General features: G+C 47.4%; 1 protein-coding gene across 2 annotated transcripts in view; it reads right to left on the bottom strand.

Moving 5' to 3' along the window:
• ALPK2 (alpha kinase 2) overlaps nt 1-12,528 on the bottom strand; it is a 154,143-nt gene that overhangs the window by 27,420 nt on the left and 114,195 nt on the right. For both annotated transcript variants that reach the window (XM_049697699.1, XM_033424931.2), the window contains exons 7-10: nt 10,583-10,710; nt 10,447-10,482; nt 6,402-6,676; nt 4,815-4,903 (exon numbers count right to left, since the gene is read on the bottom strand). In XM_049697699.1, coding sequence (XP_049553656.1) covers nt 4,815-4,903; nt 6,402-6,676; nt 10,447-10,482; nt 10,583-10,710 — 528 coding nt within the window. The remainder of the gene's footprint in view (nt 1-4,814; nt 4,904-6,401; nt 6,677-10,446; nt 10,483-10,582; nt 10,711-12,528) is intronic.

The raw sequence follows: 12,528 nt of genomic DNA, 5'->3' as shown, positions 1-12,528 counted from the left end.
CTACCAGAGACACTACCATCATTTCTCTCTCTGTGGGGACGTGAGTCCCCTTTTCCAGTGAGATGAGGGTGAAGGCCTCTTACTTTGAAGGGAGGCTTGAGTTGGGCACCCCGGCCGGGTCTGCACTCACACCACAGGGCGCCGCCTGCTTCCCCAGGGGTGAGAACAGAGCAGAGAGGATTCTCCCAGAGCGTGGAGAGCATCCGGGCCTGTGCTGTTTCCACCCACATCCTGCCTCCTCCTGGGAGTTCAGCTGGAGGCTACACACAGGTGTCTGAGTCAAAGATTGTTGGGAAAACATTTTTATATTAAACAAAGAGGGAAGAATACAAAATTCAAGTGAATTTTAAAGACACAAAAGGTAACATTTCAAAGAAACGACTCTGCAGGCAGATTACTTCAGATTAAGCCCCCAGAGCTTTTGAAGGGAACATATTTACCCTCCTCTGCCATTTACGAGTATTTCCTTGAGAAAATGTGAGGAGGATGCCTCCTTTCCCGCCCCATCTCTCTCGGGAGCATTTCTGGACCAGGACAATGTCCTTTGAGACACCAAGTGGCCGACCCTTCAAACACCAACGTTCTCTGATTACTAATCACGGCGGGAGTCATTTTAAGCACTATTTCTACTTCTAGGATGAAATTGTTTGTGTCTTCTTTTATCAAAGAAATGTCAAGTATTAGCCAGTGGGCTGGTGGGCCCACCTGGGGCAGTGGGCCCTTCCCAGCACCCCTGAAATCAGCCTGGGGTGTCCCCAGCCTCCCTCTGACAACTTGGTCATTTCTGCAGGATTTGGGGCATCCACGTTGCCTCCTGAGGACGCCCTGAAGACAGCTGGCCACTGACCCTGCCGCAGGGCAAAAGGGTGTTCAGGGTTGACCTGGGTTCTTATTCGTTCCGTAGCCCTAAAAACCAGAGATGGAGCTGGCCGTGATTCAGGGTGGTAACTAGGCATGGTCCCTGCCCAGGGGGATCCTTTGCATGAAGAACGCTGACTCTACTGTCATTCACAAATTCAAAACCGGAAGCTGCCGGAAGGCGGAGGGTTTTCTCTTCTAGACCCACCCGCCCAGAAAAGGGAAGCGTAGGGCCAGCTTCGCGGTCTGGAAATAAACACATCGCCACCCCAGGAAGGCCAACCACCCAGCCTCGCGCCCTGGATCTGCAGCGGAGCCTGAGGCTTGGCGGGGAACCCGCTGGCCGCCCTCCCTTGGCTCGCCGCCTGGGAGCCCTTTCCCCTCACTGGCTGCCTCCTTGCAGGGATCGCGCTGAGGCCCTCCCCGCTTTGTTCTGCCCCTCCTCTCACAGCCATCTGCCAAGTGGCCACGTCTCCGTGGGCCCTGCACGTCCTCCCTGCTCAGCGGAGCATCTAGAGGCTGACGGGTGGGCGTCCGAATCATCCCCACCCCTCCAGAGACACACGCGCCCCCCCCGTGCCCTCTCCTCTCAAAGCCCGCTCACTTACACCTTTGCTAACGTGGTTTCAAGCACAGAGGCCTTTGAGGAAGCCGCGTGGACCTTAGGCCAGGGGCCGTTTCAGAAGTAAGGAGAGTCCTCGTGCTCAGAAAGGAAGTCAAGGTTGGTGAAACGGAGAGAGCAAACGAACAGGAGAGGAACTCCAGGGTCACAGAAAGCACATGCAGGCTGCAAATTCAAATCGACGTCAGCAGACGCGGCAGAGGAACGGGGGCTTCTGCTGAACCAAATACACAGGCAGACTCGGCGAAGGGGACCCAAAGAAATGATCTGTGAAAAATGACAAAGCTTCCTATACACAAAAGATGCCACAGTGTTGTGACAGCCTAAGACCTCAGAAGAAGACACCCATACCTCCCTTACCTTCTAACCTGCCGCCCCCCCTCCCCACGCCGTCAGCCTGATTCACCAAGACGTTTTGCAGGCTTGGCACCAGCGATTACCACCGAGAACCAGAGGCCGGAAGTGAGACGGACAGAAGCAGCCCTGTGAGCTGTTCACCTTCCTCCAAAAGCATTCCTGCTACAGCAGAAGAGGCCGGGATCCTATCAGCATGCCGAAGATAAAAGATAGGCAAGGGGGAGCTACCTCTGGAAAGCGCTGATGAAAAGATGTCTTTTGATGGGACCAATTCTCCTAAAGTGGCTGCTCCTCCTGAGGAGGGGGCACCCGCCCTTGAAGACCTACTGCTCTCCTTGAGGGAGTTAATACAATCGTGTCAACTGCTGACCCAGAGGCTGTGCTTGCTTCCTGGAGCAGAACTGTAGCCGGGCCGAGAAGACAGACTCAGTGGAATCACAGGAGGCCGGTGTGGTCAGGTGGTGCGTGGTCCACGGGCGAAGTCTCCCCGCTCCCCCACTAGGGCTGGGCTCATTACAGTTTCATGCCGGACAGGCTTGGGTTCTTGAAAAACCGAGGAGGGGCTCTGCACTCTTCTCCCTTCCTGCCGGCAATTTTCCACCCAACACCTGGGGGAACCACAGGCTGCGCCCTGAGTGTGTTCGTAGGAATCAAGCATTAGCGAAAAGCCCGCGGTGAGGCTACACCACCTGGAAAAAGGGTTCAGCTATAATGATAGTTAACGATAGAGAAGTGACTACAGTCCACTCCGTGGTGCCCCTTGACAGCTGAACTGTGGGCCGCTCCACACGCTCCATGCTTCCTGCTTACAGGGGGACACAGCCTGGCCGTTGCATGGGGGGAAAAAAGCCTGTGAACTACCTGACAGGAAGCCACCATGGAAGTGGCTCTCTCTGCAAAGAGCCCCGGCCCTAAGAGGGCAGAGAAGGAAGGAGATGAGACATTTTACAAATATGAACTCACTGAATGGAAGTAATTTACCTGAAAGGGCCTCCGGTAAGTTTCTACACTGGGGAAGACGGGGCTTATAGACAAAACTTGAAACTTGGTTATGCTCACCTTAAACAATATTCAAACCTATCATCGCCAGGAATGGTTCAAACAGAAATGTGTCTTCTGATGTGACACAGTATATCACTGACAATCTTCTTGCCAAAAAGATGTAATATGCATCGCTTCACAAGGAAGCAATCAGTCCTGATTATACCTGTTGTCCCGGCATAATTAAGAGACCCCCTTGTTTGGCGTAGCAGTCTCTTAGACATAGCTATATGTAAATATTCAGAGCTATGCACTTAAGATGTCTATTTTTACTTTAAGTTTTATACATAATTTTTTAAGTGTCCTGGAATGAATGGTAAGTTACAGTTCCTCTAGTAAAAAGGGTGGTTTTGGAATAATTGGGGAAATTTTAATATAGATTGGATATTAGGTGATACTATAGCAATGTTAAATGTGTTGGTTTTGATAGCTATTGTGGTTATATAGGAATATGTACACAGAATCTACAGAAAGAATATTGAATTAACTATTAACAATTGGTCAATGAGGTGCAAAATATACAGGTGTTATACCAACTTTTGTTTCAAAAGTTTTTAAGTTAAAAAAAAAAAAAAAGAATGCTGTGTGTTTCCAGTATAGGATCCTGATTTTGGTTCAGTGAACATGGAATCAGGCACAGATGCCCTTTTTTGGACCCTTATTCCTCCATGTACTGTCCTCGTCCATGAGTTCACAAATCCTCCCACAGTAAGGAAGGAAACGTATTTGGATACCAAAACATCCTCATCTGTCTCCAGGGCGGTGACAGATTTACTCGGAAGCTGATTAAGCCCTTGTCCTTCACCCGCACAGACCCTTTCCAAGTCCCTGGACACGTCTTGATATTCATAATTGTGTTCTTTTCCTTAGAAAAGCCCCCAAGTTGTGTAATGAGTCAAGCTGCACAAAGCTTGGGTGTGCCCCTGCGGGAGGGCGCTGTGGCTCCACGCCTGGTGGACTGATTACGGGTGGGTTCTTCCTCCTCAAGGAGGAACTGAAGAGGACAGAGCAGGAAGAGGGGACTGGAGAAGCAAGAACAGGACGAGTTCTCATGACAACCCAGTCCAGATTGCCGTCTTAGCGTACTTAACAGAAACACAATTGAAAGTGGTTTTCTTTGCATTATGTTAATTTTTCTTGAAGTTGCTGAGAACTGTTTGTATACTAAGTATGTTAAGCATTTCTTGGAGAAGAACAGCAAGCATTAGACTTTATACATGGTGTGTCCAACATACCACCTCAGGGTTGTTTTTTTTTTTTCCATTTCGTGAGTTAACAGAGATAATGCAGACAAGAGTCCCTTCCTTCTTTCCTCTCCTTTCCCAGTTTCTACTCATATGTAAATGACTGGTCTGTCTGAAGTTTCCACCGTGCACTGGCACAGCCTTTTCTCTTCCCATTTATGATCGCAACCAGATAAGCAGATCAGTAAATACAAGCTCCAGACACCCCAACATTTGCTTGTGCCAATCGATATTTAGTCAACGAGTGGATAAAAGTCAGTGTAGTTTACCTCTGTAGGGTTCCAGGAATCGGGTACTATGCTCCTATGTTCCTGATCTCCCAGCTCATTCTTCCCTGACACACCACCATATTTATTTTCATCACAGGACTCCTGTTCTATTTGTTTATGGTTTAGACAATGTAATACCCATGAGAGTAGATACATTTTCTATTTAACATGGTATATGCGTTTATTTAATTATTCCATCCATACACACATTTACTGAAATATCTAGCAAGTCTTTTTGTGCAAGCCTCTGGTGACTCAGTGAAGAATAGGATAGCAGCTGTGTGTGCCCTCTTAGAGCTTACAGACAGACACCAGTTGAAATGTGTGTCCTACTGTTTCTCCTCACCCTCTCATACCTCAGTGCCCTGCAAGTCCCGCAACAAATTAGAGGGGGGGGGGGACACAAGGGGGAATCATACTTACTCTGGCACATCTCCAAAGCCTTCCAGAGGCTGTGCTTCAGCGGCGTAGATCTTGGCGTAGTATCTGGCAGTATTTTGAACGTAGCACTCCTAGATCACCCAAGTACATGGGAAAGCCCAGTGATTAGAAGAAATTCAGAGAGCATTGCCCAGTAAGGCTCAAATTTCCCAATATAGGTTAAGCCAATGGATTTCCAAACCCATCCCTTCGTTGGGGGCACAGAAGCAACAGTGAATGTAGCCTACAGTTGGCCACTTGCAGAGGAGCTCTGAGATTTGAAGGAACCATCCGGGTGAAGGTCAAGGGGTCTCTAGGGCTAGGTGTCCCCGAACTATGAAATTTCTAGAACCCGCATGGCTGAAGTTCACCCCTGAGCTAAGGGGGCTGGTCCCTGGGCAGGATGTCAGATAGAGCACGGGGACTGTTGGATTTCCCATGAGCTACCCCATCTGAGGTTCTTCTTCAAAGGTGTAAACTTGAGCTGTAAGTAATGAACACCTTGCCAAGATTGTTGGCTTAGAAAAGCCCTACAGAGTGGAAAGCAGAATCCAGTTTGCTTTTCCTAAGTGGGAGTCTGGAGTCTGGAGGATTTTCCATGACTGGGCCAGATGGTACTTGAAATGGAAGGAATATTCAGTGAAAGAGAAGAACAAAGGAGGAGAAAGGAGTACAATTGCCAAAGCCTATGCTCAGAGAAGAGGGGTTGTCTTCATAAGTACCAAGTCCCACACGGCATTGCCACATCTGAGATGACCGTGGAGGGACAGTGTTTGAGAGCACCCAAGAGACTCATCTGAGTCTAGCTTATTCGTTTTATAGGTTAAAAAAAAAATTTCAGAACGCACCTAGTTTGTGAAAGAGCTAGACCTAGCTCTCCTGAAAGCTTGGCCAGCGCTGGCATGGAGTGAAAAGCATGGATGGGGTGGGGGAGGGGTGGTGATGCAGGGGGAGAAGATAGTGTTTTCCTCCCCTCCCCTCTTGCCTCAAGGGTCCTACGACTCAGTAACACAGGAGGGAACTTAGGTAGAGACTTGGGTCAATCTCCCTTCATAGCTGATGGGTGGACATTGAACCTAACTCAGGAAGGCAGGAAACAGGACAGACGTTAACCCTTCTGAATATTCCCACCCTCCTTCCTCTTCCCTAAAACAAACTGAAACACTCCAGAAACTCCCGTTGATTTTGGCTGTCCTTGAGGATCCCTGGGAATCCTGGCATCCACTGTAATTTGGACACCCCACTTCCCATGTCATTCTGAGTCCAGGTAGATTCAAACCCCTAGGGGTCTGATGGGGCTTCCTAGGAAGCCTTCCTAGAAGTGATCCCAGCCCAGGTAGGAACTGGTGAGACGCCCCCAGACATAGACTAGTCCCAACTGGCTGGCACGAGGCCAAGAAATCATTCAGAGGCTGAGATGTGATCTCCAGCATTTAGCCTCAATCTAGTGACTCCCTCATAAACATGCCCCAGAGGGAGAGAGACACCCTCTTGGAGACACCCCCATCGATTCTGAGTCTGATTTTCATCTCAGGGTATCATGGGTCCGTCTCACACCTCAAGCAGCACTTTCAGGCCAGTTGGACCCACCTGGGCGGCGAGTTTGTAGTTCCTCTGAATGAGCTCATCATTGTTTCTGGTCCCGTAGGCAACAGCGTTGTGCACCTTGAGCACACAGGTGTGGCCGGGCTTGAAGACTGGTGTGAGGCCCTGCATCACTTTGCTGCGGAAGGCTTTCCGGTGGACCCCTTCCCCAAAGTGCAACTCCTCCGTGGCGATCTGACCGCGCAGACGGCCCCCGAAGTAGCTGTTGCTGAGGAAGTCTCCTCCAAAGATGAGTTGGCTGAATTCAATCTCTTCGTATACTAAAGATATAACACAACTTCCGTTGGACAGGAACATCCCCCAATCCGGCTCCTTGGCTAACAAGCATTCCCACACAGGGACAACGACAAGGTTGGCCTACAAAATCTAGGAGGGGGAACCACGCTAACTCCCAACAGAGGCATAGCTCGAAGGGGAGATGGTTCACTGAGGATGTAGAAGATAGAGGTGAGGCCCCAGTGGATCGGAGGAGAGGGGAACAGAAGTGGATTAGATGAGAGGGGAACAGAACTGGGGAGACCAGGAAAGGAACTGTAGACAGACCCAGAAAACGTGAACAGAATCATGCAAGGTGATTCAAGGCAAGTTGAAAAGACCGATGAAATGTAGAAGAGGGAGGAGGTACCAGTTGTAAGACTGATCTGCTAGATCATTGATCTGCTGATCAATGTTTCCCAATCTTTTTTTTTCATTGTTGACTTCTGCAAGGATTCTTTTTAGTCTTTTCCCCCCCAGTTGCTCCACAGAAAATTTTAATACCACAGATGTACTGTGTATCTGGTATGGCTATCTGTGCTTAACACACAAAAATAAGTTTTCTTTTGCCTCCCCAAGACCCAGTTTTGTCCTCTTGGAGGTGATACTGCCTCTGTTAAAGAATGACTGTGGTAGTCATAAGAAATAAGTGGGAAAAAACCAAAACAAGTAAAAAGAACTCCCTCTGAAGGGAAGCTGAAAAAAGGTAGAATCATTCTGGATCTACTTGTAAAAAGTACTGAGTTTTCTATCAGCTGTTTGAGTTGATTCTGCATGTGTTTCAGATGACAATCAATTCGATCAGAACGTTGCCTTTTACACTGGAGATGACCAAGTCAGACTTCTGATTGGCTGAGAGAAGAAAATAAGATGGCTTTCAATGAAATAAGATTGTTTAGATTGTAAAAAAGCCACCTTCCACTCCTCAAAAGTCGATGAAAACTCATCTTTCTGAGATAGACATCATCGATCTGGTTGTGTGAAAATCCCACTTCACCTTTCTATTTAGAATATTTAGCAAAATGTTTTTCTCTTTGAAAAATATTTTCCAATCATATGTTTTAAGGGCAGCCTATGACCAATGGGATTAGTTCAAAGTATAAGGGAACAGACTGTTCTTAAAGAGTATTGATTAGTGTCTAGACCTAGTTATTGTCAGAAAGAAAGGAGGCAGGTAGGGGATTTTCAAATAGAAAAAGGAGGTGAAAGTGTCAGTGAAAGAGTATTCAGAGAGTTGCTCCAAGGCAACTCTTTCACAAGGGCTAGCAGAATGCCCCTGAAGACTAACCTATTTGGGGTCTAGAGAGAATGGGGGCAGAGGAACAGGCAAGCAGGTAGGTAAATGGGACATTTTCCCACATAAATTTTAAAGGAGATAGGATGAAATCTGTGAAAGAGCTAAGTAATAGAATGAGAAAGTTATAGAGAAGAGTAGAGTTTAAGTTAAATTTTAGAATTAGGTAATGAAATGGAGAGGGAATGCTACTTATACAACCCAAATCTTAATTCTAGTTACATGACTGATGAACAATTTTGCCCCCAAGACCTCTGAATACAGGAACTGCTTTATGTATGTACACCAGAGCCCAGTGAATCGGAGCTATATTTACCACATTGTTTTCCTTCAAAAGTCCCAACGTTTCTAAAATTCAATTGTTCTTGAAAGTTAAAAGTTTGTGTATTTTAAAATTCAAATTTAATTAACTAAAGACAAAAGTTGTTCCAGACTCTCTGCTTAGTAATAGAAAGGAACATTTTTAGTGCCGTACTGTATAGGGATGGGCCTATGTGTGGGGATGAGTAATTTTCCCTAAGAAAAAATACACGACGAGCATGGACTCCACCATCCTCGATAATCCTGTCCATAATTTCCAGAAATGTCCACTTAACCAGGATAAAACAATGCAAGAAAAATACATCTTAGAATTTTTCTTTGAAAGCCGTGCGTGCCACCATTAAGTTGTGCTTTATTTGAATCATTCACTTGGGGCTTTTATTCGACTTTTAGTCAGTGATCAATTTGTAAAATGTTATATGTTCCTCCTCTAGAGATTTAAATAAAATATCTAGTGAGAGATTCCTCCAGATAAGAAAGGTGATAAAGCAGTCATTGGAAACTTCTTCATCTGAAGGTACCTGGAAAGGCAGAGGAAGGTATGGCCTCCCCAGCCCAGTGAGCCATTGAAACTGGACCCACAGTCTCATGGAGAAGCAGCTGGCAGAAGGTGATGTCTTCAGGGTCTAGACCCCAACCCAACAGTGGGAGTCACAGGGCTACAACAGCGGTGACCAGTACCTCATCCTCACTGGGGTCTCATTCCTGACTGGTAAAGCCTTGAGAAACGAGTCTCTGCAAACCTAAATTAACCAGGTCAGAGCAGGAATCTGGGATGGGATGCCAAGCGATGCTAAGCAGCTGATGAAACAGAGAAACCTTCCTTCTGAAGGTCATTTTGGTTTTTGATATAAGGAAGGACATTCTTTTGCATATTTAGATTCTTGGGGGGATGGGGACAGATATAGGGAGGGATTTTAAATTACACAAGTACCTGACACACTAAAGACATGTAACATTTGAATGGTCTGTGAAGAGTTGGTATTTAAGTCTGTTGTTTTGGATAAATATCACAGCATTTGCTAGACCATTTCTAAGTCGAGATCCCAGCTCCTCGCCTTTAATTACTAGACGTTACTGCATCTTGATGAGCTGTACTGTCTTGTTTTCACAGAGGTTTCAGGGTTTTTATTTGCCTTAAAAGAAAATCAGCACATACAGTGTACACTAGCAGTTTAAACTTGGCCATGATGAGAGTGTCTGCACCACAGAAATTGGAAAACTGTACAAATCAGGGCCTCCCCAACCCCCTGGCAGGTTGTTAAAAGTTTGGCAGCAGATCACTGGGTGCGGATGGGCTCGTGTGTTGGGGACGGATAATTTTCCCCAAGAGGAAATACATGACCAGCCTGGACTCAGTGGGTGGCCCAGAGGCAGCCTGAACGTTCAAGGGCAGCTGGTAGCTTGTTGCTACACCAGGAGTGCACAAGTGCCAAAGGAAAGCACAAAAATCCATCTCCCGTTTCCACTAGGATGCGAACGAATGCACTTATTCTCCTAGACACCTGACTTTGGGAATCTGCTCAGCTAGTCGAACTGAAAAGTAAAACAGCTAGAGAAACAAAACATGCCGTGTGACGTAGAGAACAAACGCAGGGACACCAAGGGGGGAGAGCGGGCGGGGGGTGAGGGGGTGGGATGAACTGGGAGATTGGGATTGACATGTATACACGGACGTGTATAAAACTGATGACTAATAAGAACCTGCTGTATAAAAAAAAAAATTCAAAAACAAAGATAAGAGATAACAGGTGTTGGTGAGAATGTAGAGAAAAGGAAACCCTTAAAACAAACAAACAAACAAACCATGCTGTGTACGCGCCAGAGGTTGAAAAACCCCATGCAGATGGGCTGGATGCAAGTCTGGTGCTCCACAGAGAAAGTCTAACCCCAAAAGTGCCCCCCGCCCCCTCGCCAACACGGTCCCAACTGCACAGTCTGATCTCTTTAATAATTCACTCCTGGACCTCTGGAGCCTAACGCACTCATCACAGGCCCTGTAGTCAGGTTGAAATAGCTTATGAATTCGTCTCCCAGGCATTCCTGAGCTCTCTCCTACTTGGTTCAAAGAGTCGACGGGAATGTTGCTTCTACCATTGCCTATATTTCATGCTTTAGGATGCACCCGTTTCCTCTGACGTCCAGCTCAGGTTAGCTTACCTTTAACATCTGGGTGACTTGAAAGTTGTTTGAGAACTGGAAGATGACAGAGAAGAGAACGCCTTCAGTACAAAGCAGCATTCTGAACTGGTAGGGGCTAGCGGTTTTCACTGGAAACGGCAAAGCTGAGGTTTACCTTCTGTGGTGAGGTGAAATTCCGTAGCCACTTTCCCGTAACCGTTCTTGATACAGCAGGAATAGAGGCCCTGGTCCTTCTGACTGGCTTGAAGGATGGCCAAGGACACAGCGGAGCTGTCTCCTGCTCTGCAGTGGGGAACATGAACGTGGGCACGCATCATCATTCTGAAGTTGCACTTTTCTAACAGGAGAAAGAAACGAACGCTTCCCTGCCCTCGTGAGGTCAGCCAATGGGCTGGCTGAAAGACAAGATTGTGATCAGCTGTTAAAGCTAACTTATTTGTAGGAGACGATCAGCGTGGTTTTGCTTCACACCCACACTTCATTATGCAATATGAATGCACGGAAACACCTGGGAGGTTTGACTGCCATTAGTAGAGCAGAGAATGGAAAATGTGAATTCTGGGGGCTTTCGTTAACATTTCTGCTCAGAATTCCTCAGTTGTGTTACTAATCCAGGTGTCCTGGGCTCAAAGGAAACCTGAAAGTTCCAAACCCAGACACAGTAAGAGACAACAGAAAGGAGGTCTTTGTTGTATATAAGGACTCATGGGCTGGAGACTTTAATAGTGTGCTCCCCTCGCAAAGACCATCCATCCATCTGCCCACCAATCTCACGTTCCAGGACTGTGCTCTAAACAGAAAAACGTGGTGGTGACAGTGATGACGGTCATGGCTAATGTGTATTGAGCACTTGGTACGTGTCAGGCATTGTGCCCATCACTTTAAGGACTATTCCATGCCATCCTTGGAGCAATCTAACAAATACTATTACTGTCCGCAGTTCACAGAAGAGGAAACAGAGGCACAGTGAGATTAAGCAAGGGGCCTAAGGTCACACAGCTGATAAGAGTAGACTCAGGACTTAAACCAGATAACCTGACTCTGGAACCCTCCTCTTGACTGTGATAAGTGCCTCCCAGTGATGTGTGATCCCTGCCCTCAAATCGGGGATAACTGAGATTAGAGTTAAAGCCACAATCTTTGTTCCAAAGTCTCAAACAGAAAATTTACTTTGCAGCCAAAAAAATACTCAAATAGTATTCTAGTTTTGTTCTATACGGTGAATTTTGTTAGACATTCACCAAGGTCACGTGTGCGCAGTGTACGTTTTGGTTCATTTCACAATTCAACAGCAAAATCCATTCATCTCAGTTGGCAGAGCCAACAGAAGTCTTCGTTATCGTTCAGCTTTTCAGTAGACTTCAAGCCTCCGATGTACACATGCCTCTTCTGGAATGGACCCGTGGCTTAAAACAAAGTCCACTAAATCATAATACTCCCTCCAAGCGCATCCTGAATGTATGGTTGAAAGTGGACTCGAACAAGCCCAGTTATAAGGGGAAGACTTCCTGGACAGGCTGCCAAATACCAAGACACACCGGGGGGAGGGGCGGGGGGGCGTGCCGTATCCTCCTCCAGCGGCCTGTTGAGCAGCACAGCGTTTGTGGCCCTGAAAGGGGCAGTCGAGATCGGCCAGAAAGGCTGGCGGCTGAACTAGAATGGTCCCGTGACAAGTTCCTTCCGGCCAAGAAATCCTGACGCTTGGCACAGAATCTCGGTGGCCTTTTTCTGTCTTGGCCCACAGAGGCCTTCTTCTACGAGGGGTAGCTGAGGAGTCACAAAGACCTGGATTCAAATCCTGAGCTGAGCTCTGGTCTCTCGCCCTCAGTTTCCTCGTCTGGGAAAGAGGAAAGAGCAAGATCCCCTCCTGGGTGTGCATGAGTAGCAACTGACACCTGGCCCGTGAAGCCTGACTGAGGGGTCTAGTCTGGGGAGTGGCCATGAGCCATCAGCGGGGGTCAGCTGCTGTGGGCCCAGTACCGGGGGATCTGGTGATGGGGACAAAGGCACAGTCTTCACCCGTGAGGGTCTTCCAGTCTGGGAGGAGATAGACACACAGAAAATACCCATATAAACTGTGAGAAGTGAAAAGAAGTGGTC

This window comes from Orcinus orca, chromosome 15 (genome assembly GCF_937001465.1).
Source record: "Orcinus orca chromosome 15, mOrcOrc1.1, whole genome shotgun sequence".
Lineage (NCBI taxonomy): Eukaryota > Metazoa > Chordata > Mammalia > Artiodactyla > Delphinidae > Orcinus > Orcinus orca.
Note: the sequence above shows the minus strand (reverse complement) of the source record. Positions and strands in the feature narration are given on the sequence as shown.